Raw genomic sequence first — 25,208 nt, 5'->3', positions numbered from 1 at the left:
GACATTTTTTGAAGTCAGAATTATCCTGAGAGTTATGCAATTCACGGGAAATTGATTAATTCTGCTGTAAATATTTGACAAGCAAAAATAGACCCCTTTATACAGGAATAAACTTTATATTCTGGTAACAACATACATGTGTTATTAGAAGGGATATGTTTATTTTGTGTAGTAAGTGCAGTTTTTAAATCAAATTTGGGATTATATTCACAATTTTAAAACCAAAATGTAATTTTATATACCGCTTTTTCACCGCTATAACAGTGAAATTTTATTTTACTTCACTGCTTTTGAACCCGAAACTGACACTGTTTTTGTACCGAAATTTTGTTTTATTTACCAAAAATGTGTGCCTCTAGCAATTGTCCATGTTACGAAATCAGGTTTGTAGTTTTATCAGAACAAGAGTGTAAAACTATAATATTTTCTTGACCTGTGGCCACACATGCACTACTGTTTAAATGTATCACTATTGTATACTTTAAGCAAGATTATATATTATTCATAGTATCAAAGCATATACATAAAGGCACTTGCTTGAAATAAATGATCCTGTACTTAGTTGTATGGGAAGAAAAAAAAGAACTAGAGATGGATGTCTTTATCTACAGTTCTTCTTGAAAACAGCATACTTACAAAAGCCAATAGAAACTCAATTTTTCAATTTTCAAGGTTACAACAAGGTGAAAATGCAAAATCTGAGAATATAATATCGGGGTTTCACTGAACAGGTGTAACATACTTTTCGGATTGAACTGGGTTGATATAGCTCACTGATCATTCATCCTTGATTATGGAGCAACTTGCTATAACACAACACTTGTGTTTCAAACCCCTAAAGACTGGATCAGCATGGCTAAAGGAAAATGGTATACCTGTCTCTGTATAGCTGCTGAAGTTCTGCGAAGTATGGTTATAGTCGTGACTACAAAGAGTCTGACTTGTGACTTGCATTAACACATTCTTCCTCTAATCGTACTTCTGCCTCTGCATGTAATGCTCGTAACTGACTGACCACCGACCCCCCATCCTCCCCAGACATTTATCCCAATCGAATTTACTCTATAATGCCGACTCAGTTACCTGTAGTCTCTTCCTTGATTGCGATTGTTTACACCTGTTTACAACGATGGCGATCAAGGGAGCTCGGCAATGTTTGACAAATCATTCCTCAGATGTTTCTAGGTATTTCCTGTCTGGAAAGGCGATGGCTAAATGTCTGGGATTTGGAGTTTTTTGTACTTAATATTTTCAATGATTTTATGACTGTTACGCAGGATCCTCTTTAAGAAAATTGTTTTACATGTTATTGGGCACTAGCTTTGTCTGTTCTTGCAAAGTGTACGGAACTAACTCTTCTCAATCAACATCTCTTATCAACTGTGTCACTACTTCAATGAACTACATCTACTCCAGAATTCATCTACTTACCATATCCCTTTGTTCTATGTTGGCTCCATGCTCAATAAGCTCAGCACATACAGCAGTATGTCCTTCTTTAGCTGCACAAAGTAATGCAGTCCAATTATCCTAAATTAAAAGTAAAATACTCTATTAGTATACATCATGCCTACAAAACTTTTTGTATTTTTGGGCACACACTGAATAATACAAGAACACAATTTATACTGATTACACTCCTGTCCTCACTAAATATGTTAAATATACGCACATCTTCCAAAACACTTATATTAACTTCTAATTGACAACTAAAATTTGGGGGGTGCTTTCACTCCTTGCTTCAAGCAAATGTGCTACAGACTCTCATCTTTGAGACCATTACCTTGTTTATTTCATAGGGATGGTTCGCTGGGCTGCTACTTTTCAGTTGCCCTATAGGTCAATTGCTATTACACTGGATGGCATCATATATTGTGTCAAATTTCGTAACTTATTTTTATTATTTATTTGGTAATATACGGAGTGGCTACAAAGTAAGAAGCAAAAATCTAACAAGCTGAAAATGCCCGATAGAAAGCGATGAGAACGACCTATTATGTTTCACTCATGGCACAAGGCTTTTGTTTGTTGTTTGTATATTTCAGAAGCTGACTCCCAGTGGCACCACAATACCATGGCAGAAGTTAGATTATCCACAGAAAAAAAAACTGGTGCAGTGTGTTTGCTTATATTCAGTAAAGAATAATGCATCCAAGGTAAGGTGCCAAATATCTGAGATGCAACTATGAAAATTCCAGCTCTCATTTCTTTGTGTGTTTGCATTTGGTTATTTTGTGTCACTTGTCTGCCACTTTTGGCTAGTTGCAACAATCAAGATGAATAGCAAATAATACTTGAAGCTTTCCTGGCAGCAGATGATGAAGAGTTTTTCTCGGTATATCAACCAGGTGATTTCTAGATAGGCTTCTGAACTTTCGAGAGCTAATTGAAGTGATCAATCTCTGAAGGTGAGAGTGACATTAGCTCTCTAATCTTTGGAAACCTATCCTGGTTGATATCCCGAGAAAACCTCTTCATCAAAGATAAATGGTGATTAGATGTGAGATGGAAGGCCATTAAAAACACATGGATGATATTACAGAAACCCTACAGAGGATTATACTGGATGTAGGTTCAAAATTCAGAGGCAGTCCAGGTTGTATTGCATAAGAGATAGGTTGATATTAGAGTGCCTTACAGAATTACACTCCCCCAGCTCTCATATGTGTGCCATATTATACCTAAGTATACGTAATTGCATAATTTATATGTGCTCATTTTTCTATAATAATCACTCATATTACACTTAAGAATTTAATTTGGAATCTAGGTGCAGAGATCTCTCAACCATGAAATCACAAGAGTAAGAATAATAAAGTGAATCAAAAAATGTTGAGTACTTTTTTCTTTCTTTGAAAAACAAAGTAAAACTGCATCTCTAAAAAAAACTTACCGCATCTTCAATATTGACATCTGCTCCATGGTTTATTAATTCTCGAACAAATCCTATCTTGCCTCTAGCAGATGCCACCATAAGAGAGGTACCCCCGATCTGTGAAGGTGACAGAACTTAATTATAGTTACACTATTACATAATAATTTAGCACCAGAATAGTCACATCAGAAACTAGGCATGGATCTCAAAGTTAAAGTACATAGTTTACAATTTATTAGTACTGAGAATTCATGTGTTCAATTTAAATACATATTTTATAATCAAAAAATGTTGAATTTAGTACAATAATAAACATAAATTTTCCATTTTCATTCTAACCAATTGAAAGGATTAGGGAAAAAATCAGGTAAGTCAATTTTCTGACGTAGGTAAGGTAGTGGTGTAATTTCGTGCTATGTTAATGCTGTGCTGAACTTTACAACATGCTTTTTTGGTTTTGTTTCATACACTTGACACCTCCATTCATCAAAGCATATGTTTTTTGTAGCTTTTCGTTTACATGTTGAGCAACGTTTTGCAATTAAAAATCATTTTTCGCAAGTTTGACGAGCACCGACTTAACCTGTTTGTTTTGTACTTCTTTCTTGTCAATTTTGTATACCTGTGCAATATACCTGTAACAGTGTTTTAAAGGGGTAGTATCGCCCCCACCCATAGCCCTAACTTGGTGGGGGCAATTGCCCCCTCCCCTAATTTTTTTCAGGTTTATTGAAATTTACAAGTTAGAGGACCTGAGTAGCAAAGTAAAAAGATAAATAAATATTTGTGATTTCGCAAACGTCACAGTTACTTAGCAAATAATCCTGGACCCTGTTTTTATGGGATGGAAACTTTTCCAGTCTCTTCCCCCAAAGTTAAGCCCCAGGTTTTATTTAATTCTGCCCCCTCAAAATTAGGTCCAGTTTGATTCTGCCCCCTCAAAATTAGGTGCCAAGTTACGCCCATGACCAACCCCTTCCTCCAGTTAGGGCAATTTTGTTAAGCACCCACTCTCCTTATATATAGGATGGCAAAAAATTCAGAGATTTTTGATTGACTGAGTTTATTTTACTTCGCGTTTTGTGCCTCTTGGCTAATTTGCGAAGATGGGGATGAGTGATGAAATGATGAATGAACATTCACAAACAACCAAGCCTGAGCGGGATTCGAAACCGGGACCCTTCGCGTCGCAGCGCTCAGAGATTTTAAAAAGATATTTCAACAGCATAAAACTGCCCTATAAATATATAAATATAAATCATTAACTTTTCAAGAACTTTAATTAGACTACTAATAACAACAAAAATAAAAATGACAATAAGTGCTCAAAGTTGCTTCCTTCTGCCTCAATACATTTGCAAAGTCTAATATTGACAATGGTCACACACTGTTTGACAGTAATTGCATCCTATGCATGTCATAAAGCTATTTTGAGTGCATCCGCCGATTTGTATGTAACGAGAAATACTCTCCTCAAAAATCAACCACACAGAATAAGCCATGGCATTCAAATCTGATGAATTTGAAGACCAAACGTCCTTGCCCCAAAAAGCATGAAGCAGTTCTTCACACATTGCAATTGTTGATCCAGCTGAATGCGCTGGAGTCCCATCTTGCTGAAGCATGCTGCCCATGATTCCAAAATATCATGGAGAACGATTTGGATAGATAGTAGAGTAGTCGAGTTAATTTTGACATTTTGATTGATGAACATCGAAAGGCATTTTTCCCATCACACAAAAATCAACCCAAACCATCTGATGCCAGAAAATGGCACCAAGCGACAACATTTGCAGCAGTGCAATTCTTATGTCCCTTCTTCAGTAATTGACGATTGTGCACACACTCCACAGTGAGAATCTTCTCATCAGTAAAAATAACTTTTTAAAGACCATCACCAGCAACCACCCAAAGAAAAGACTAGCTTTTTCCAACACCTTTTGATTCATTTCATCAGTGAGGAAGTTAACATGATGACAATTTCTAATCTAAAAATTAAACGAGGAATTTAAAAAAATGCAGCGAAAATTTTAAAAAACTAATATTACGATAAAAATAGCTCAAAACAAAGTCTCTGAACTTTTTCGCCACCCTGTACGCAGAGCTGTTTCCCTGTCACAATATTAAACCATACAAAGTATCAGCTGCATATTTCCAAGGCTCACACAAGCATCCCTCCACCTAACAATTTCCATTTCAAGAACTGAAGTGAAATGTATGTTGGAAATTTCATTGTTCAATACCTCAAATAATCACATCTTATTGTTAAAAGGATGTAAAAGAAAAAACGAACTGAAAAAACTTATGTCCGGCATGACAAATCAAAGACTGTTTTAACTAAACATGATTAAGAAGAATGACTAATGTGTCAAAATTGTAGAAGTTAGTTTGATTTCGGTAAGCCAGAAAGTTGCTATTTCTAAAGTGAAATCACGGTATTGATTAAATGTATATGCATCACATTTACACCGGGGTGTAAATAGGACAGAATAGATCAGGCACAGATGAGATGGTTTGGACACATGAAGAGGATGGATGCAGGAAGACTACCAGTAAGAGATTGCAATGCACAAGGAGTGGGAATAAGACCAAGGGAGAGACCAAGATGTTGGTGGAGAGAACAGATAGCGGAGAGTGTTAGGAGAAGAGGACAAGATTGGAACACCGTGGAAAGAGAAGAGTGGTGGAAGACCAGAAAGAAAAAAAATGGATAGGCTGGACTTCTATGGCGACCCAGCCAGATGCATGAAACGGCGAAGGATGATGATGATGACATTTACACTTTCCTTTAACATGTACAAAATAGAACTATTAATGATGTTACATACCTCATCTCTATCATCCACTAAGACCCTTTTATTTTCCAAGAATTCTTGCAAACTTCTTATGTTATCATCATCAATAAAGTTTACAATAGTCCGGTAGCTAAGAGACACCATTGAATCACTACGGTGTAGTGTCTGAAAAGAAAGAGACACATGAAAAAGTTGGTAACTTATGCCAACAATAATAACTTTATTTTTAATAAATTTTAACATGTATATTTCAAACAATCATTTATTTTATACAAAACATATCGAGTGGACAGCACCATTGCTCCATGGAAATAAATCAACAGAGAATAACATTTGCAAAATTAATACATGAAAACGTTGCACAAATGTATAATATAAACAGAGTAGGACAATTAATTATTATTTACATTTTGAAAGCTGATGAACACTCATTAAAAGCAAGTTACAGAATCATGATAAAAACAGCAATATTATTAACACCTCACAACTTCCTCTAATGTTATTCTATGTTTGCATTTTTGTTATTTAGTGTCACATTTCTGCCACTTTTGGCTAATTGTGAGAATGAGTGCTGATTAGATAAAAATTGATGAAGGAACCCTCACAAAGAACTTGCATGCTCAGCCTGAGGCTTGAACCTGAGAATTTGGTGGCAAGTCAACAAGTGGGTGACTGTTATTGTTCTGATTTACACGCTTGGGACAATAGGACACTGATTATTACCAAGTACTGATGTACATAACGTAACTACAAACATTCTCAATTTCTTATCATCAAAGATTGGTGTTTCCATTTTAATTAGAAAGAAACAATTCACAATATATTGTTGACGATTTTACAAAATTATGATGCTTCATGCTAGACCAATAAACTGCATTTAAGAAGGATAAGGAAGAATTGGCTTAACTATTCTATACAATATTACTTAATACACATTTAAGTGTGTAGTTGGAAACTTCTTTATGGAAGAGGGAGGCTGAATTCGAAAAGTGACACCACAGAAATTACAAGACCAATTCAACATCTGGCATTCAGAGATGATTTGCTGGAAAATAGCCATACTTACTGTATTCTTTGGACCATAAGACACTAAATTTTGAGATGAAAACTTATAATAAAAATACATAGCAATTTATTCTCCTTCACCAGTAATTTAGCAGTACAAGGAATTGAATTCCACTCATAGTGCAACACTGAGATGACATTATTTCTGTGGTTTCTCTTCACCTCTGTTTCTAATTGAGGCCATTTTGCTGCATGCATGTCGGTTCATGTGATCAACTGATTTTCTTGTTTCTGACACTCTCAGATCATTTTCTCAGCTCGTGCTGGCCCAAAATGTCTTTCTGCTGCCCTTACCATGCTCTTTTGCATATTGCACAATTTGTACTGGTAATTTAAATGCAACACTGTGTAAAAATCTCTTCTGTGCAGGCAGCATTCTACGGAAATCTATTCTAGCACTAAAAGATTAATCGCTGAATGCCACTTAAAATCATTGACTACTGTACACATTTACAGTACACCCACTAGTGAACAAGTGAAATGAGGGTGAAAAAAACACCTTTCCCTGCTACAGCATTCGTTAAAGGGCATTGACCCTTGTATCCTCACACTGGGGTGGAAACCGGGTTTCGCTAGCTTTCATTTCGGGATGGTGGACCTTCATACAATAAGACAGTTAAATTTTAGACAGTAAGGTTTAAAGAGAAAAGTGCATCTTATGGTCTGAAAAATACAGGGAAGCAAGTACTCATCACCACAGCTTGAGACAAAATTACACAACCATCAGAATATGATATGTTGTCAGAAAACGAACTTCCTATATCTGCATAAAGTTTCATACAAATGATAATTCATTTATTTAACTATGCATTTAAAAGTAAATTGGCAAGACAACTTTTATATTAGTTTTATTCCTAACAAGCTTCTCAAGCGAACTTAAATAATGTAATCTTTTGAAAATTAACTTGGATGCTAGCTGCCAAAATGCTTTTATAGTCACTTAGCTCACCATTGCTACTACAACAGGCTTTGCACTTCTGTAAAGTTGATTTTGACGTGATAATGAATTCCATTCCACTGCAAGAACAATAGCAAAGTCTGTCAAAATTCACAGACTCACTCCTATGCCAAAAATCTTTGACAGGTTTAAGATTGAGGATGTACAGTATGTTTGCAGTTGATCAAGTGTTCCTATACAGCACTCTTCCAATGGGGATCCAATCAGAATTCCAATACAGGAAAAGTGTTGTAGACCAGCTACATAGTTTGCAGCACAGAGCATTACTGATGGCTACCATCAGGATGCACCATTACTGACTTGAGAACCTGGCACAAATCACAAAGCCTCCTTTATTAATGCCTACGCGCACTGGCAGTGGGCCTAATGTCTTGACTTGGCATTGCTCGTTATGATCCGGTTGCAACATTTTGGTCAATGAAATCTTTATACACTAAGAAACTAGTTTATCTGAATCTGCCCACTTTGAAAAATAAATTTGTGATAATCCAGAATATACTGCATTAAACATACACAATTTTATGCAACCAGTCCAATTCACTCAGGAAACATGTAGTGCAAGCTAAAATTAATAGTATAGTTACTGTTCTAAAGATATACAGTATTACAGTTGTAAAGATACAAAAACTACCTAACTTTCTCAATACTAATACACTGTACTGAATAACTTTGTCTATAGAGTTACAGTTCATATTACAGTAAAATGTCATATCATTTCATGCATTGTTTAAAAATAATTATAGAGATGGAAAATACTTTGTAAATTTTTAAAATTTACTAGTACTCATTTCAGATAAACCAGATTTTCAGATAAGCAAGTTTCTTGTGTACTTCAATCTATGATTAATAAAACACACTTTGTAAAGAAAAGATAGCATCACTTCATTATTTTTAATTTTCAGCATTTCGCTCCTGCATTCTCCGATGTTTTATTAATTTCACTCGAGTTATTTTCCTAATAATTAATAAAAATACATCTGTACAATATATATTTATTATTTTCGCCATGGTTAAGTATATGGAGCACTTTGCAAAACTAAGAACAAAACTGAAGTAAATATTGCTTGTGGAATGTGTACACACACAATTTTTGCAAGTAGAAAGAATGAACAAAGATTTTACTTATAGCTTGATGGATCAGTTTTAATCATAGTATGTTGTTGAGTTTGTCTTTAAGTCCACTTTATGCACAAAAAGGCTAACTGGAACTGGACCTACAGTTTAAATTGGGATCCGAACTAATATGTGCCTCCACCAGGTATCGAAGGCGGCGACATTTAATCATGGTAAATACACAGAAAAATATATATGTGTATGTATGTACACACACACATATATATGTAGAAAAGATAAATAGATGCGAATCAAAAATATTTCAACATTTCTATTAAGAATACTGTGATGGACAGGCATCTCGTGAACTCATGCGGTGCATGCTGCACAAGGGTCAATTGTGGGAAAAAGGACAGCTTGCTCTGCGATGACATTCATGAGCATTTCTACATTCTAATTTCTTCATATAGGAGAAGTATTTATTTTACACGAGAGCACTGAACTAATCTTATATTACATTTCTTGGATCTGAAGTGACGCATGCATCAATTGTGAGAAAAGAATTATTACTTTCTTTCACTTCAGATCCAAGAAATGTAATATAAGCTTAGTTCAGGGCTCTCATGTAAAATAAATACTTCTCCTATATGAAGAAATTAGAATGTAGAAATGCTTATGAATGTCATCGCAGAGCAAGCTGTCCTTTTCCCCACAATTGATGCATGCGCAGCATGCATAAGATGCCTCTGCTGTGATGCTATTTTTTCTTTAGTATAGAATACGGTTTTGGCATTATCTTCAGATAGTAATACAACCTTGAGCAATAGTAGAAGCAGTAATAACAATAACAACAACAGTTGTCCAACTTTTTGGAGCTTGTTTACAATCCTATCCATCAATAAGGTTTTCCCACAAGGAGCAGTCATACATTTTAACTGAAAAATCTGCATATGATTGTGTACTAATACTAGTTTTTACAATTCACAGAGAATCCTTACCAGTTGAAAATACAAAATACCTTTGTCACAAAAAACAAATAGCCACAATATTTTCAAGTTTCACTTATGTACGTAAGATACACTTGATCAAGCATGCAACGTTAATATCAGCAAAAAAAAAGCAGCACTCTTATACACACTGGCACATGTGTCCTTTGTGCTCTATAAGCTGTGCTGAAAGTTTACATTCTTATGAATAAGCACATCCCTTTGCGGAATTTCATTTATGTGATGCAGAAAATATATGAAGGGCTCGGGTGTAAAACATGGTAAGTGACATTTTGGTCATTTTTGAGTTACAAAGTAAAATGTGCAATCCTTCAATTTTTTAGTGAAATTGCCATGTCATACAGTTTGCATTGGACTCTGTGAAGCCTTGTGAAATTTGCCAACACAACACGTAAACAATTTATCTACAGTGTAGCTTCAAATAATATTTTTTCTTAATGAACTCAGAAATGGTCAAAATGTCACCATGTTTTACCCAAGCCCTTCATATGTTGTATCTACTGTCCAGAATATCTTCTTCGCTTATTGCGATTTTAACCAGTTTAGGCAAGGTTTGATTCTCTGGCCAGCCACAGAAAAACAATTTGCTTCTTTTTAATTATATATAATTTCCATCACAAATAAGCCATCTTGTCTAATTTCATTGTAATTTATAGGTAAAGCTGAAGGATGTAGTTTTGGATGAAAAAAAAAACATGCTTTATTAGTCTACTGTGAATGCTGTAGGGCAAACATGAAGCCTTATATTATCTACAGATATGAAGTTGTACAATTCTCGGCTTCCTAGCTCAAGACAGAAAAGCAAGTATGTACACAGCACTTCAAAAATCAAACATTTAGTGCTTTTTAATCGGAGTTATTACATGGTGCATGGATTAATATGTTATTAAAAAAATTTAGTTAAAAATACCAGAAGATCTGAACTGACACATGAGATGATGATGAACACTGAAGTTCTATGATAGTATTTGGTCATAATCCTCTGCAAGTTTACTGAAAATGTGATCCTAGATCAACATATGTCAGATTTGCAATATGTTGAATAATAATTTAAGTACTTTTTATGTTTATTATTTGAAATATTGAAAGAAATTAGGGAATATTTAATTAACTTTGCAAATATATTTAATACTATTTCTTATGAATTCTATCATCTTAGTAAAAACTTCAGCAACAGAAAGTTTGATTTGAAAATAAGCAAATAACATGGTAAATTTTTAACTTTCTGTAAGATTTCTAAGAAAATATTCAAAACTTATGAAAACTAGTGATTATTTACTTAATCAGTACAATGCTTCTTTACAATACAAAATTAATGTACATCAACAAAAAAGGTTGGAGGAAATGAAATAGCTGCTGTAAGTAAAATTAGGTGATATACAATATTTTTATTGTATTTATACATCAATGAAAGTAGTTTGAACAAAGTAAAAACACCAATTCAGATCTCCAAATAAATTGTTTTTAAAAAATCTTTCACGCATATGTTTGATTAGACCTACAGCAAGTCATGCACATCAGTGAAAAAATCTACCGATGGTGGTTATGGTTGACCCTACGTGGTCTCTACAAGTGCCACTGCTTGCAGTGCTGGTTAGAACAGACGCCCCACTGACCGTCTGAGAGTTTCTTCGCAGAGAAAAGCTGAACTTTCTACCCCCATCTGGAGAGGGAGTAAGGCTTATTGTGGGCAGATGAAGGTAAGAGCCAAACAAACCATCGGCAGCTGGCGAGGCAGGGCTTGAAGATGTACCCGTAGAAGCTTGTGGTTCTGGAATGTGAAGTTGTAGAAATGAGCGCCGTCTCTTCTTCTTCTCTCCTTCTGCTGGTGTGATTGTAACTGTCGGCCCTGATATCTGGGGTATATCCATTTCTTGACTAGAAGCAAAAGTTACTAAATGTCCCTTTGTATCTTTCCAACTTCGGGTTATAATTTTTTGGAACAACCACAGTTAGTAGGAATTATTTGACAGTATATTTATGACAATCTTTTATACCTCCTAATTTTTATGGTAAGAGCTTTTGTTTTGATTCAACACAAATTCTTCATGTCCAAAATTATTTCTGAAAATGAAACATTACAACGAAAGAATCCTGTCAACAGGTATGGTACAAGACTCAATAGTTATATTTATAACAAATTTTTAAAAATGTTCAGAATGTCCAAGAAGTCCTCATATCCTAGATTATATAGCATAGCATATTATCCCTAGATATACTATAGGACATTTATTCATTAAAATATATATATTTATCTATTTACATTATAACATACTTGTGAGTGAACAAAATCAACAAGAATTTTCCAGAACAATAATACAAAAATAAACATTTAAATTATGGTGATTCAGTCGATGTCTGCTTGAACTTTCTAATAATATTAAACACCTAAAGTCATGAACGTCATAGGGGTAGTAAACAACAGATTCACTTAAATCACTCACTACCAATTGACTTGTGAGCATAAAGCAAATGTAAAGTTGGAAATTAAAGAATACCAACCAATTTTCAACACAGTCGCAAACATGATACATTTAAGTAGGGATACAGACTTCTTAAACACACTATATCGTAGCCAAGGGTGGGTGAAGTGAGCTATCGCCTGGGGCCTCACATCTGAAGCCCCCCCCCCCCCCACATCCCATCGGGCAATTTTTTTAAAAAAATAGAAGTGAGAAGAATATATTAAAAGAGCTAATAAAACTAAAACATGCTATTTTTATCTGCCTTTAAATTCTAGTTAGACGTTACAATTTGAATCAGACATCAAATATTTGGCGTTTTAAATAAACTGGATGGTAGTTGTATACAATGAAATGAAGTTCACAATTATTATTCACAATATTGAAATTCAAAATGAACTGATACAAGTACTGAGCAACAAAGTTAAAATGGCTGCATTAAAAAAGGTAAAATTAGTAAGTTAATGTTCAGTTTGAATCTTTGCTTTCCTCAAGTTCGAAACTACTTCTTTTACATCCTAGATTATTTTGTATGTAAACCTGTCCTAAGGCACTTATATTTGGAGCACAACAATGTTCAACATTCAACAGTACTTGCTCATTGTTGAAGCTAATTACAGTAGCTATGAAACTGCATTCAAAAATTGATGGCCCGACAAGTAGAAGAATACTGCCAGCTGCAGGATAGTACGTAAGTTTTCGAACTTTATTATTTTTAGTTGCTTTTCTGCAATTTTGGGCTAATAGCGACTATGCAGATGAGTGATGATGTGATTAAATTAATGAAAGGATACTTACAAGGACCCCCAAGCCCAGATGAAGATTAGAGTCTGGGAACTTCAGTGGCAAGATCGAAATCCGACCGACTCTGCCACCGAGCCAGTGTGTTTATATTATTAATGTTACATTGATTTGGCTTATTTTACTTTACTTTTCCGACACTTTTGGCTACTCGTGAAGATGAAGATGATGGGACACTCACAAAGATCACCCATTCCTAGGCCAGCATTCAAACCCAGGACCCTTTTTAATGCTATATATGTTCAAATGCGTTTGTCTGTAAAATGTTGGGTCATCCCATAAGTAATGTCATTATCTGCAATACTGGGGAAAGAATGCCATGTGACGGGCACATTACAAACTACTCCAAGGCCACAATACTATCAATGAATAGGACAGTTTATTGCGTATCCATGCACAAAGTGAGATTGGTCTACAGCAAGTTGTGTGCCATTGGCATGTGTTGGAACATGGCAGCATCTGAAGAACATATATGGCATGTTATGCTTTATGAGTTCCATGAGAAACATTCAGCTACCATAGCAGCATAAAACATCAATGGCGTGTATGGTCACGGGATCCTTGTTGTCAAAGATGATTCACAAAATTTTGTTCTAGAAACACCAGCCTCACCGATATGCCACAATAAGGGAGACCCTTCAAGCTGGACGACGCCGTTCTGAAAGAAGCTGTTGAAGAGAATCCATGTCAGACGGTTGAAGAATTGGCCACAGTACTTTCATCGACCCATTCCGTTCACAGTCATCTGCAGGATCTTGGTTATGTGTCCAAACTGGGAAAATGGATACCTCACGAAATGACACCACAGCAGAGGCAGCAGCTTGTGGACATCATTACCTTACTGACTAGTTACAGAAGGGAGTCATTTTTGGACAGAATGGTGAAGGGAGACGAAAAGTGGATCCTTTACCACAACCGTATCCATCCAATAAACACAGAAGTCAGTTGGTGGCTAAAGGAGGTGTGGCAGTGGCAAAACAAGAGCTCTACCCATACAAAGTGATGTTGTGTGTTTAGTGGGATATGAGCTCTATCATCCATTTTCAACTGCTTCCACCAAACCAGACAATCACAATCTAGGTCTACTGTCAGTAGTTGGAACGGTTACAGGCTGCATTGCTGGACAAACGACAGCACTGGTCAATCGTAAGGATGTGCTGATATACGGAGCAAATGCCTGCCCACACCTGTGTAAAATTACAGGAATTTGGATGGGATAAAATGCCCCACCCACCTTTTTAACCTTACCTTGCGCCTCAGATTTCAGTCTGTTTAGCAGTCTCCAAAACCATTGCAAAACATGGAGGATGTGCGGCAAACACTTGACGAGTTTTCCTTGTGATAAACCACAGCTTTCTTCGAACGCAGTGTTCAAAAACTGGTTGACAGGTGGTAGAGGGTTGTCGAATAAAGTGACAAGTATTATTATGACTGACGATTGTGTTCCAGATATGTCATCATTCTTTCTTTCTTGTGCTGAAAAACGACATCACTTATGGGATGACCTAATAGATACACTCTTTAGCCAACAGGTCTTATAGTGCCATGGCCTACCATATTTCAGTTAGATGTTGCCTAATGAACTCATAAGAGTCCCATCACTGCTGCTGTCTAGCTTGCTAGATTACAGGATGAATGCTAGTGAATCTCTTCATCTGCTATTTTCATTGTTGACAGTAGCTTATTGCATAGTGTACGTACAAAATATAACACACAGGATTTGCCTGAAGTAACTTGGAGTCTCACGATAACATGATTAAGCCTTGTTTCCACATTAAATACACTACAGTTACTGACCAAGGCAGTTTTATTACAAATTAAAAGCACTTTACACATTACGTTTCAACCCTATATCATGGATTATTGTTATTCGGATTGCAAGTAAAAACTGTAGGACTGCTCCCAATAAGGTTCTTCCCTACCTGTTTGTTAGGAGACTACGTGGAAGTTCCACCTAGGACAACGATTGAGTCTGCTTCTGTGTTGGTTCTCTATACTAGCGTGTGATAATACATGATGTTTTCCAAGCTCGTCAGCTCTGGAATACTATCTTGTTGGGAAGGTTCCACGTTTGCTCAACATCCACTGTTGTTATGCTGTTGTAAACTTTGTCAGCTTGCCACAGTATAATTACAGTAATCCCTGAGATTTTCCCACATCACTTCAGGCAAATGTAGGTATGTAATGAAGTAACCCTTGATAGCCAGTAAGTATGTAGGTATGCAGATAGATAGATAGATATGTAATGTAAGACCACTAACGGTTCTTCCCTTTGGGTCTGCAAAGTAATTCCTTAAGCTTGTAGGTTAGGTTGAGTGATAGGTATTTCAAGTGCTTTATGCAATTTTTATTACCTTAGATTCATATATGTCAGTATTTGCAGACTCAAAAGAAAGAAATATTTCATGTTGTATTACAAGAGATCGCTGTGGACATAAAAGCGACAGCTTGTTATACACAGATGCAATCGACATATTGTGTGGGTTGCAGTTGGTTCTCCGGCGCAAGGCTGTACGGTACAAATGGCCTTGGTCCCTCTTCCAACTGAAAAAAAAAAAAAGAGGCCCTCACTGATGGTAGAGACGTTGATGGCGTTGTGAGGCTTTGAACTGACATCTACCTGTACCAATGGTAGTTGTCCACATCTTTTCAGGACCTTAAGAGACCTAGATTGCCTAGGAACCATGGATAGAATGATGAAGAGCTATTGGGCAGACAGGAAGGTATATCAGATGTCCTAACTTCAAGGCCTCAATATCAACAACACAAGGAGGTTCACAAAGATCCATTGCAGGTTCCGAATTGTGGAATCTAAACTTGAAGCCATCTCTCGAAACTATCGACAAAATAATAAGAGCTGCCAAATACTGTTTCAAGGAAGGACAAGGAGAGAGTTTACGAAGTAATTGGCAGATATATCCCTACCATTGCAGAATTAAATTCCCAGATCATCCAGGAGTGGCAGGAAGAATGGAACAACAGCCCCCAGGTAGGAATCTGTACCACTTCTTCCCATATACAAATGTATAAGATAGAGGTGGTGACGACTGAATGCCTTCATTGACCTCTCCAACGACGAATGAGCACTTCACATATGGTAAATCACCAACCAGATTTACGGTTTCCAAATTCCTCAGCGCACAAAAATAACTATGTTTAAGTGCTCCATCACATGAGTGATGCTTCTACGGTATCTCTCCATTTTAAACGTCCGTTTAATGTACACTTTACAAAAGCTGGCTCACTGACCACCTATTAACCGCAAGCAGCATAAGAACAAACCTTCTTTCTTTGTTCCATTTCGTGATAAAAAGAGACTGACTCTTTGTTCTCAAATTTTGATTGTTCCAACACAACAAATTTAAAGGAAACAAAATTTCCTTAAGGGTGACTTTTTACAAATACGTGTACTTCGGTAAAACATCGAGGAGAAAACTTGATTATTGAAGTGTGCAAAAACTTCATTCTATATTATACTAACACTGTTTTATATTTATGCATATATACTCGGATAAATACGCCATCAAATTTTCAAGATCAAAGGCCCGAGAAAAAGGTGCGCCTGAAATTCGAAGAAATACGGCATCTAAATGTCATAATTCTTAGATAATGGCGGGTATTTTAGTTAGAGAGATTGAGCATTAAATTGAGGGAGGTATCCAATTTTTGTGTATTGCTATTGTCTTAAGACTGTTTCGGAAATTCTGGTGTGGAGACTGAGAATTAATTTTTTGGAGGGGGCATTGTCCACTTTTCAATATCAACAGTAAGTCCAAAATTGGTAAAATTTTGGTGGTAGGACTGAGTATTAAATTTAAAGGGGGAGATAAGAAGCTCTTGATAAAGTGTTAAATCTTAGATTGTCAAGGGATTTCTGTAGTGAAGAGCGAGTTCGAACATTAAATTTTAGAGACTGTATTTAGCGATATGGTATCCACGTCACGTGAATTACGTTTTCGACCCCGGACATGCCAAAACAGAAGGTGGAAACGACTACATACCTCGGGATTCTAAGAAGTATTGACACCCCATTAAATTAATATTCTTGAAAGTCTGCAAAGAAATGTGTGTAAAAATGTTCTTGCTCGCTTCGCTGGCAATGTGGTGTTACGAGAATGCGTGTTTGGCGCTTTACTGAGGTGAATGTAAAGTTTTATACTCTAGCTACATTGCAAGACATAACATCACTTCTTAAAATATAATGCTTAGTGTTGGTATACTGCTTAATTTAAAGCAGGTGCATCATTTGCAACAAAAAGCTAAGAAAAAAGTTACTTTCGGTTGACACGCTGTCGTGATTAAATACTTCGTAGGGATTACGATATGGTTTGAGGGCGCAAATGATATGATTTGGGGGGATGCGCCATTGGCCTTGGGGGGATGGGCACTCCTGACTACGATCAACACTTACGTGATTTCAAAAAAGTGAACAACAAGCAAACATATGTAGTAAACAAGTGTGCATTGTCGGGTACTGCATGCTGCTGGCTCGACTGCTCGAACTGTACTAAATGACGTTACTTCCAATAAAACCATACTTCAAGCCGCCGGCTCCCGTGGCGGAGTGGTTAGCACATCGGGCTACAACGCCAGGGGTTCCGGGTTCGAATCCTGGCCTGGAGATGGATGTTTGTGAGCGTCCATCAATTTCATCATGTCATCACTCATCCCTATCTTCGCAAATTAGCCAAAAGTGGCACAAGAAGCGAAAAATATAGTAAATCAACCAATCAAAGTTCAAGCCTGCTTTTTTAGACCTTTCGGACACAGCCATTGCCTACTGTAAAAAATGCTATCCAAAAATGTTTCCGTGTAAAGCAGGCCTTAGAGTACTTACTACTTCAGTGTGCCTCAGGAGTTCACAATCTGAACTGGTGCAAGAGCCTTATCCCAGGTTGCTACCTAGCTTCGAATGTATTCTGACGAAGCATCCACCGCCAGACAAACTAGTGCAGCGAAAGGAACTAACAAACACACGACCGAGCTCATGCATGTAAACACAAGTGACGAAAGAGATAAGTTGATATATTATGACTTACAAAACTCAATGTCGCCGAGTGTTCGCTTATCAAAAGTATATTTCCGTGTTTGCTCTGCATGTGTGCATATCGTCCCGCAAGTGCTGCATTTCATGTAGGAAAACTATATTTTTCTTAATATTAGCAATCCTCACTATTATACACATTCCCGTGACAACGCTTGCCGACTTCTACACATTGCCACACTTACAGAGCATAAACATTCCAGACATAACAAAGCAAGGCATATCAACATCAATTATGAACTCTCTTCATTCCATTTGGGTTTCAAATGACTACGTTCTGTAGTGAGACCATACTAATTTTCTTTTAATGAATGCAAAAAAAAAAAGAGGATATACCGTCATCTGATACGGCACCACCCAATTGTACCAGCCTTTACCCTAGGGTGAGGATTTACATGCACTGAAATACAGGCAAATAGGCAACAAAACTTACGAAAATAGCCAATATAAAAAAATAAAAAAAATAAAAAAGTAGCGAGCATGATCTTGTTATAGAAGGCGATGAGGTGTCGACTTTCAATTTCGCCAAACAAATTCGTGGGTTCGAGTCCCGTCCTGGGCATGGACGTTCTTTACAGACGTCCCTTCATCAAATTCATCTAATCGTCATTTCACTATCTTGGTCGTCACGATTAGCCAAAAGTGGAAGAAATGCGACGTAAGACAGAAAAGAAAAAAATCCATTGCACCCTTATTGACATTGTTGGGCCCGTCGACTCGTAATCAAGGGGCAGAGTTCGATACTCAGGGGAGGCACAGAGGTTAGGAACCCCACTACAATCTCTCTGTATTTTGCCTCTGTTTCAGAGCCTAATTTACATATAAACACATTCTCATATAGCAGATTCAAAATAATGTTTAAACAATTTATTCTACAGCCAGATACGGATTAGCGAAGAAAGTATGTACGCATGTTAACAACACGCTAGGGAACGAAATGGGAGAGAACAATTACGAAATAATGCTCCCCCCCCCACCATTCTCCTCCTTGCTTGTAAAAAGCTTCATCTTTTTTTGAAGAGTATAATATTGTTTAACAACGACGATAAGATCCCTCTATACCAAATTTCCAAGCGAAACTATTAGGGGGACAACTTTCCCTTGCCCCCGGTGCTACGCCTATGATATAAACAAAGCGCACGGTTCATTAGTATATCACAAATTATATTTTATTACTACTCATCCTATAGAAAGGCAACTTCTTCTTGTTTTTTTCGGTCTTTGGAACCCTACGCAATAAGGGAAAGATTGATTGACTGATTTTGTTTGTTCTAATTCGCTTTTCTGCCACTCTTGGCTGAACGCGACGATGAGTAATTATATGATGAAATTGAGCAGGGACACTTATAGAGAACACCAATGCCCAAACCGGAATTCGAACCCGGACTCCTGGCGTCGTAGCGCGCTGTGCTAACCAGTCCGCCACGGAGGTTGGCGGTTTTTATTCGAGACGAGACCGAGAACATGAGAGACGATATCGTCACGAAATTTTGGCGATATATAAATTATCGTGTCGGCGATATATCGTCACGATATTTTAGCGATATATATCGTGTCAGCGATATATTGTCACGATATTTGGCGATATATCGCCGATACGGAAAAAATATCGTGTCGTATTGTCTGTGACGATATCCAAGATGCATTCGTGAGCATTTCTTGCAACTTCCGTGCTTGCCAGAAGAGAATACATCTAAATCACTTCCACCACATGAATCCTCATACAAATCTACCACGAATTGGTCCACTGCCATCCTAGTCGCTACAACAACGAGCAGGAGAAACACACGACGCAATCATCGGAGCGAAATGCCGGAACAAAACAAACCTTTGCGGACGTCCAACTCGAACATAAACCTCCTTCGCGAACCAAGCAAGATGCTCTCTTGAAAACAAATTATGGCCGTGCATGCGGCTCTCTACTCAAGTCTGCTGCATCCAGCATCGCCGGACGGAAATAACCCACCACGAGAGGAAAACAAGCTCCCAAGAAGTAGCTCTCCCGACACCATAAAACTCTGTAACAACCGAGATAAGAAACAGCTGGGAACTGCGTGCGAGCAAAAACAGGATGAACGCTTTCCGTGCTGGCTTCTGGAATTGACGAAATTTTTGGAAGGTTTCGAGCAAACGTTTACGGGAAATTCCGCGGAAAAATAAGCAAGCCATTATTCAAAGCAGACCTCGGTATCAATAAATTTAACAAAAGAATCAACACTGTCATTGACAAAAATCGAACACTCGACAAAAGACCATCGCAACCAAAGCATCTCGCAACAGCCGAGGTTTCTGTACGGTACGTTTATACGAGGTATGAGCAATAGCACTAAGCGCAATAAGTACTAAGAGAAAAAAAGCCTCTGGAGCTGTCGTCGAATTTTCAACTCGAAGCGAGCTGCTTGCCATGTGCTTCTATCATCATGAAGAGGAACAATCGTACACAGCGAAAGCAGGAACGTAATGTTTAACGTTGATTTTTCTCTTTACAACGAAGCAAGCGAGGGCAACACGGGGACACGAGCAAAGGGGAACATTTTTGATTGATTGATTTAGTTTATTTCACTTCGCTTTTCTGTACCTTTTGACTAATAGCGAAGATGAAGATGAGTAATGATACGATAAATTGATGAAGGGACAATCGCAAAGAACGCCCATGCCTAGGCCCGGATTCGAACCCGGAACCCTGGCGTCGTAGGGGAATATTTTTGTCTGCGGTGACTGCGAAGATAAGTAAACAAATGACTGTCCGCTTTAGTTCGCCATGGTCTTTCTTCTTTTTACGAATGTATAATTTGGTTGTGTACGGAAGAAACTTAGACCATTTATGGATCGAAACTTTTAATCTCCTTCCAAGTATTTTCTCCCAGCACCACCTATGCACTAAAGCATAGGCTTCCGTTGATCGAATCACTTTCATTTTGGAGGAAATCATCGCCAGAGGAAATAACAAAAAAATTGCAGGAAGCAAAGTCAGGTGAGTATAGGGGCTGCTGAACTTAAAGTATGTGGTGTTCAGCTCAAAAAAAAACTACATATACCCAATACTGGAGATGATTAGGAGAAATCTGTCGAGTCACTAGCTGAGAAAGTACTGCCTTCTAAAAGATTAACTCAAAGGAACTGACATGGCTTGACTGGACCCTGGCCGACGCCTGCGGAGCAGTTTTCGAAATTTTCTCCGCTTTCAAAAAATAACTATGATATTGCAAAATCTGAAAAATTACATCTGCTTATAATTCCTTCTACATCATTCATGTGAATCATCGTGCGGTTTGCTTTCGGTGTTGTCTAGATATTCACAGTGGCTACAACTATGTTAAACTATTGCGAATATCTACTGCGATCTCCGGACATAACTCCTTCTGGATTTCTTCTTGTGGGGTTATGTAAAACACGGTCTACACATCACCTGTATGTGACCTTCGTATCTCCGCAGGAGAATTGAAAATGCCATCAACTCCATCACACCTGACATGCTAGTGCGCACATGAGTCGAGATCGAGTATCGGCTAGACGTTTTGAGGGTTACGAAAGGAGCCCACGTAGAAGTGCACTATTTTTTTTATTTTTTTAATGAGTTGCTTTACATTATGTCACAAACAGCAAGGCTCTATGTCGAAGAGTTTCCTCACAATTGTAATTTAAAATCAGGGATGTCTGATGTGGACACCCTGTACATTACCTAAATGTGAAGGATATGAATACCTGAGCATAGAAGGAAGAAGATCCAAAGAGTGATTCATATCAAAAGAATTCGGTAGACAATTTTCACTAGTTTTGTATCATGAACTACAATAAATGTGTGTTTTTTTTCTTTGAAATAATACAATAATTTAGGGGAAACCGGGGTAATTAGAACATGGGGTTATTGGAACATGTTAATGTAGAATAATTTAAAACGAAAAGACTGGTGTAATAACATTTCATACCTATGTACCTACACTAAACCTACATGCAGAAAATTTGTTAATGGAATAACTACACAAAAGTATGTTTTATTTGACTTTTATTATACACCTGCAAAAAATGATGTGACGCATGCTTGGTGTTTCTCTGCTTCTGCATATACTGGATGTGAATGAAAGAACCCTTTCAAAATTTTCTTCACCCCTATAATAAAACATAAGGGCACACATCTTTTCATGTGAGTTTGGTTGTCTATGGGCAATTTGCCTGGTTTTTATAAGCAAAGTTCTTATTACCCCAAAAATTTCTGCAAAGGGGTTATTAGAACATTGCGTAATTTGCTTGATTTCGCTTGGGTATACTAGATTGTACATGTAACTATTAGAAGTTTTTTCTTTACTACATTGTAGAATGGCCTGTAACCTTTCAAATAAATCATAGAACACTGATTTTCATTCAGACATGTTTGCTTCACAGCTGGGAAATTGAACTTTATGAAAAAAGACGTTAACTTGGGATTTTATTTAAACAAGCATTGATAACTCCAGAAGAAGTAGAGCTATTGTGTTCAAATTTGCAGGGTAAATGGGACATTTATATATGATGTTCTTATTACCCCAACAGCAATCTAAAGCTATTCAGTTGAAATTTCTAACTTATGTTCCATTAACCCCAAATGGGGTAATTGGAACAATTTTATGGTGTCATGACAATTTTTTTTTTGGACGAGTATTTGCAATGCAGGTATGGTCATTATTTTTTCAAAATTATACAAAAGATGTCCTTTTAAATGGTAAAAATTAAAAAAAAAATCCATCAGTAACTTTCTGAGTAATTTACAGTAGAACTTCTACAGGCTGTTTCCTGTTCTAATTACCCCGGTCTCCCCTAATACTGAATAAATTTCAACGACTCCTTTTTTCAAAAATTATGTTGACTTGTTGTATTTCTCTTAAAATGTTATTTAAGGTAAATATATAAATCTAAAAGAAATAGGGGTTCGGTTCATCTAAAGACTTCTAACAAACACTTCGTAATCTTACAAAATACAAAATGCCATTGTTTGGTTCGAGAAGTATTAAGACTTTCAACTCGAAGTTATTCTCATAAAATGTTTTGTAGTTTTTCTGCAAAACATCTATTTCTTATTCTTTCAAGTTTACACTATTTGGAACATTTCTGAAAAAAAAAACGGACGTTGATAAGCGACAACGTTCCCGATATATATCAAATCAAAAAATATCCAATATGGTGGATTATTTTCAAGATGGCGGCGGCCGCCGGAGCGCAGATATCGATTGGGTACTCGACTGAAAATGTCCTCCTCCGTGGCCGTGCGATCTACTGCACCTTGCTTTGGACGGCGGCTGCGGGACGGCATGGGTTCGATCCCGGGTTCAGTTTCCGGGAATTTTCGGCCTGTGTATAGGGCCGGTGGCAACCCACCATCGTGAGGAAATTGGGGAAATTTACCCCTGCTTGGTTAAGCCGCCCAGGAGTAGCATCTATTTTAAGAGTGAGAGTGTAATCCGGTCGCGAAGTCCTCCAACGGCTGGGGGTTGGTCGGGCCGACCACCCGTCCACATTTCCACCCGTCCTCCTGGCTGCAGATCTCCACGCCCCCCTGGTGGCCCGCGTGGGAGGGAGATCAGCAGTCGGTAGGTAAGCCAGGGCCCAATATTGGACTGTAGCGCTATAGGGTTACTACTCGACTGAAAATATCTTTAATGATAGAACAATTAATCCTACCAAGTCTCTTGCTTTTATCAAAAAGTCAATGATTCGGGACTTAGACGTCGGCCTGTGATAAAAATGCATTTTTTTGCACTATCCTCAATTTTGAGACATATTTCATAGCGTATTTTTCATTCAAATGCATTAAGGATTATATTGTTGTAAAGGTTATGAATTGGGCTACCACTTTTATTCGTAACAATTTCCTGTCATTTAATTTATTCAAAAGTTACAAGGCAAAACTTCAAAAAGTGCTAGAAAAATTGCATATGTTAAGGATTATTTTTTAAATTCGAAAAATACTGACATTAGCGAAAAACTAAACATAATCTTTTTCGTAGTCTATCTATAATGAGGATGAAGACTAAAAAAAAAATATGTTTACGACCATTGGTTACTGTGATATAGGTAATTAACTGGAAAGTCAGCCATATTGGACGCCATCTTGAATAACTCAAATTGATTGATTGATTGACACTTTTTACACAGTAAGGCTAATCGGGACTGGACCTACAGTTTAAAGTGGGATCTGAACCACTCTGCCATGTGCCTCCACCGGGTATCGAGCCCGGGACCCCTTGATTACAAGGCGACGACGCAAACACTGCGCCATCAGGGAGGCCCCCGAATTACATTACTCAAATTGCTCAAGGTCAGCATAGTGGCAGCAATCGGATCTGAAATGTACATCACATAACCTTTCAAAATCAGTCAAAACATGTTATTCATACCTCAAAATTAGGTTATGCCACTGAGGCATTTGGCTAGTCGAGGAGGAAATTCTTAATGCCGGTGAAGTATCGCTCAATAGCAGCTAAACATAAGAAAATAATTAAGCAACAAAATATTGACTATCACAACATTACTTGAAAAGCTTTTGCTTACTTGGAAAGGTGGCGCTGGAAAGCCTGCCACACTACGAGATGAATAGGTGGCGGGGAGTATTTCGGTGAATTCTGAAACAAAGGCTAATTATTGACTGAACCGTGCCAACTCTTAAATTGCAATACCGACGTGCTGCCAAAGAAACAGGGGGAGGGAGGCTTTAATTTTGTAGGCAGGATGGCTGATGTAACGCTGGCCAGAGAGATCAACACATCATCATGTATGGTTCGCCTTCTGGGAAGTGCAACACAGATTTCTTCTGAAAAATGAAGTAAAAAGGCTCGACATTGGATCAAAACGTGTGCAATAATTGCAGAAAAAGTGACATTGTTCCTGAAAAATGAACGACAAAAACCAGAAATGTGATCAAAATTAAAGAAAAACTGCAGAAACGCTCAGTTTTGCCAGCATGAAAAAACATGATTTCTCTAACAACGAAAATAAGCCACACAAAGATTCACGAAGAAGAATTCTGAACACATGCGATTTTTCAGACTTTGGAACATCACGGCGGTTTATCGAAAGGAGAGAACATTTCGAAAATGGCTTCGCTGGCGTCAGCCAAAGGTGGACATTACGAAAAAAATTCACTGATTATGTATGTGTGTGGTGGTGATGGGGTT

At 37.4% G+C, this 25,208-nt stretch overlaps 1 protein-coding gene across 12 annotated transcripts in view; it reads right to left on the bottom strand.

The window, feature by feature from the left end:
• Arms (Ankyrin repeat-rich membrane spanning) overlaps positions 1-25,208 on the bottom strand; it is a 265,557-nt gene that overhangs the window by 136,069 nt on the left and 104,280 nt on the right. For 11 of the 12 annotated variants that reach the window (XM_083130254.1, XM_083130251.1, XM_083130243.1 and 8 more), the window contains 3 exons: positions 5,704-5,835; positions 2,894-2,992; positions 1,432-1,530 (listed from right to left, as the gene is read on the bottom strand). In XM_083130254.1, the coding sequence (XP_082986380.1) occupies positions 1,432-1,530; positions 2,894-2,992; positions 5,704-5,814 (309 nt within the window). In that variant the 5' untranslated portion in view covers positions 5,815-5,835. Of the gene's footprint in view, positions 1-1,431; positions 1,531-2,893; positions 2,993-5,703; positions 5,836-17,853; positions 17,875-25,208 lie in introns of those variants that run through there. The other variant, XM_083130263.1, reaches the window with a different exon arrangement.

Source organism: Lepisma saccharinum, chromosome 1 (genome assembly GCF_977018435.1).
Source record: "Lepisma saccharinum chromosome 1, izLepSacc3.1, whole genome shotgun sequence".
Classification (NCBI taxonomy): Eukaryota; Metazoa; Arthropoda; class Insecta; order Zygentoma; family Lepismatidae; genus Lepisma; species Lepisma saccharinum.
The sequence above is the reverse complement of the archived record's forward strand: the minus strand, read 5'-3'. Positions and strand labels throughout refer to the sequence as shown.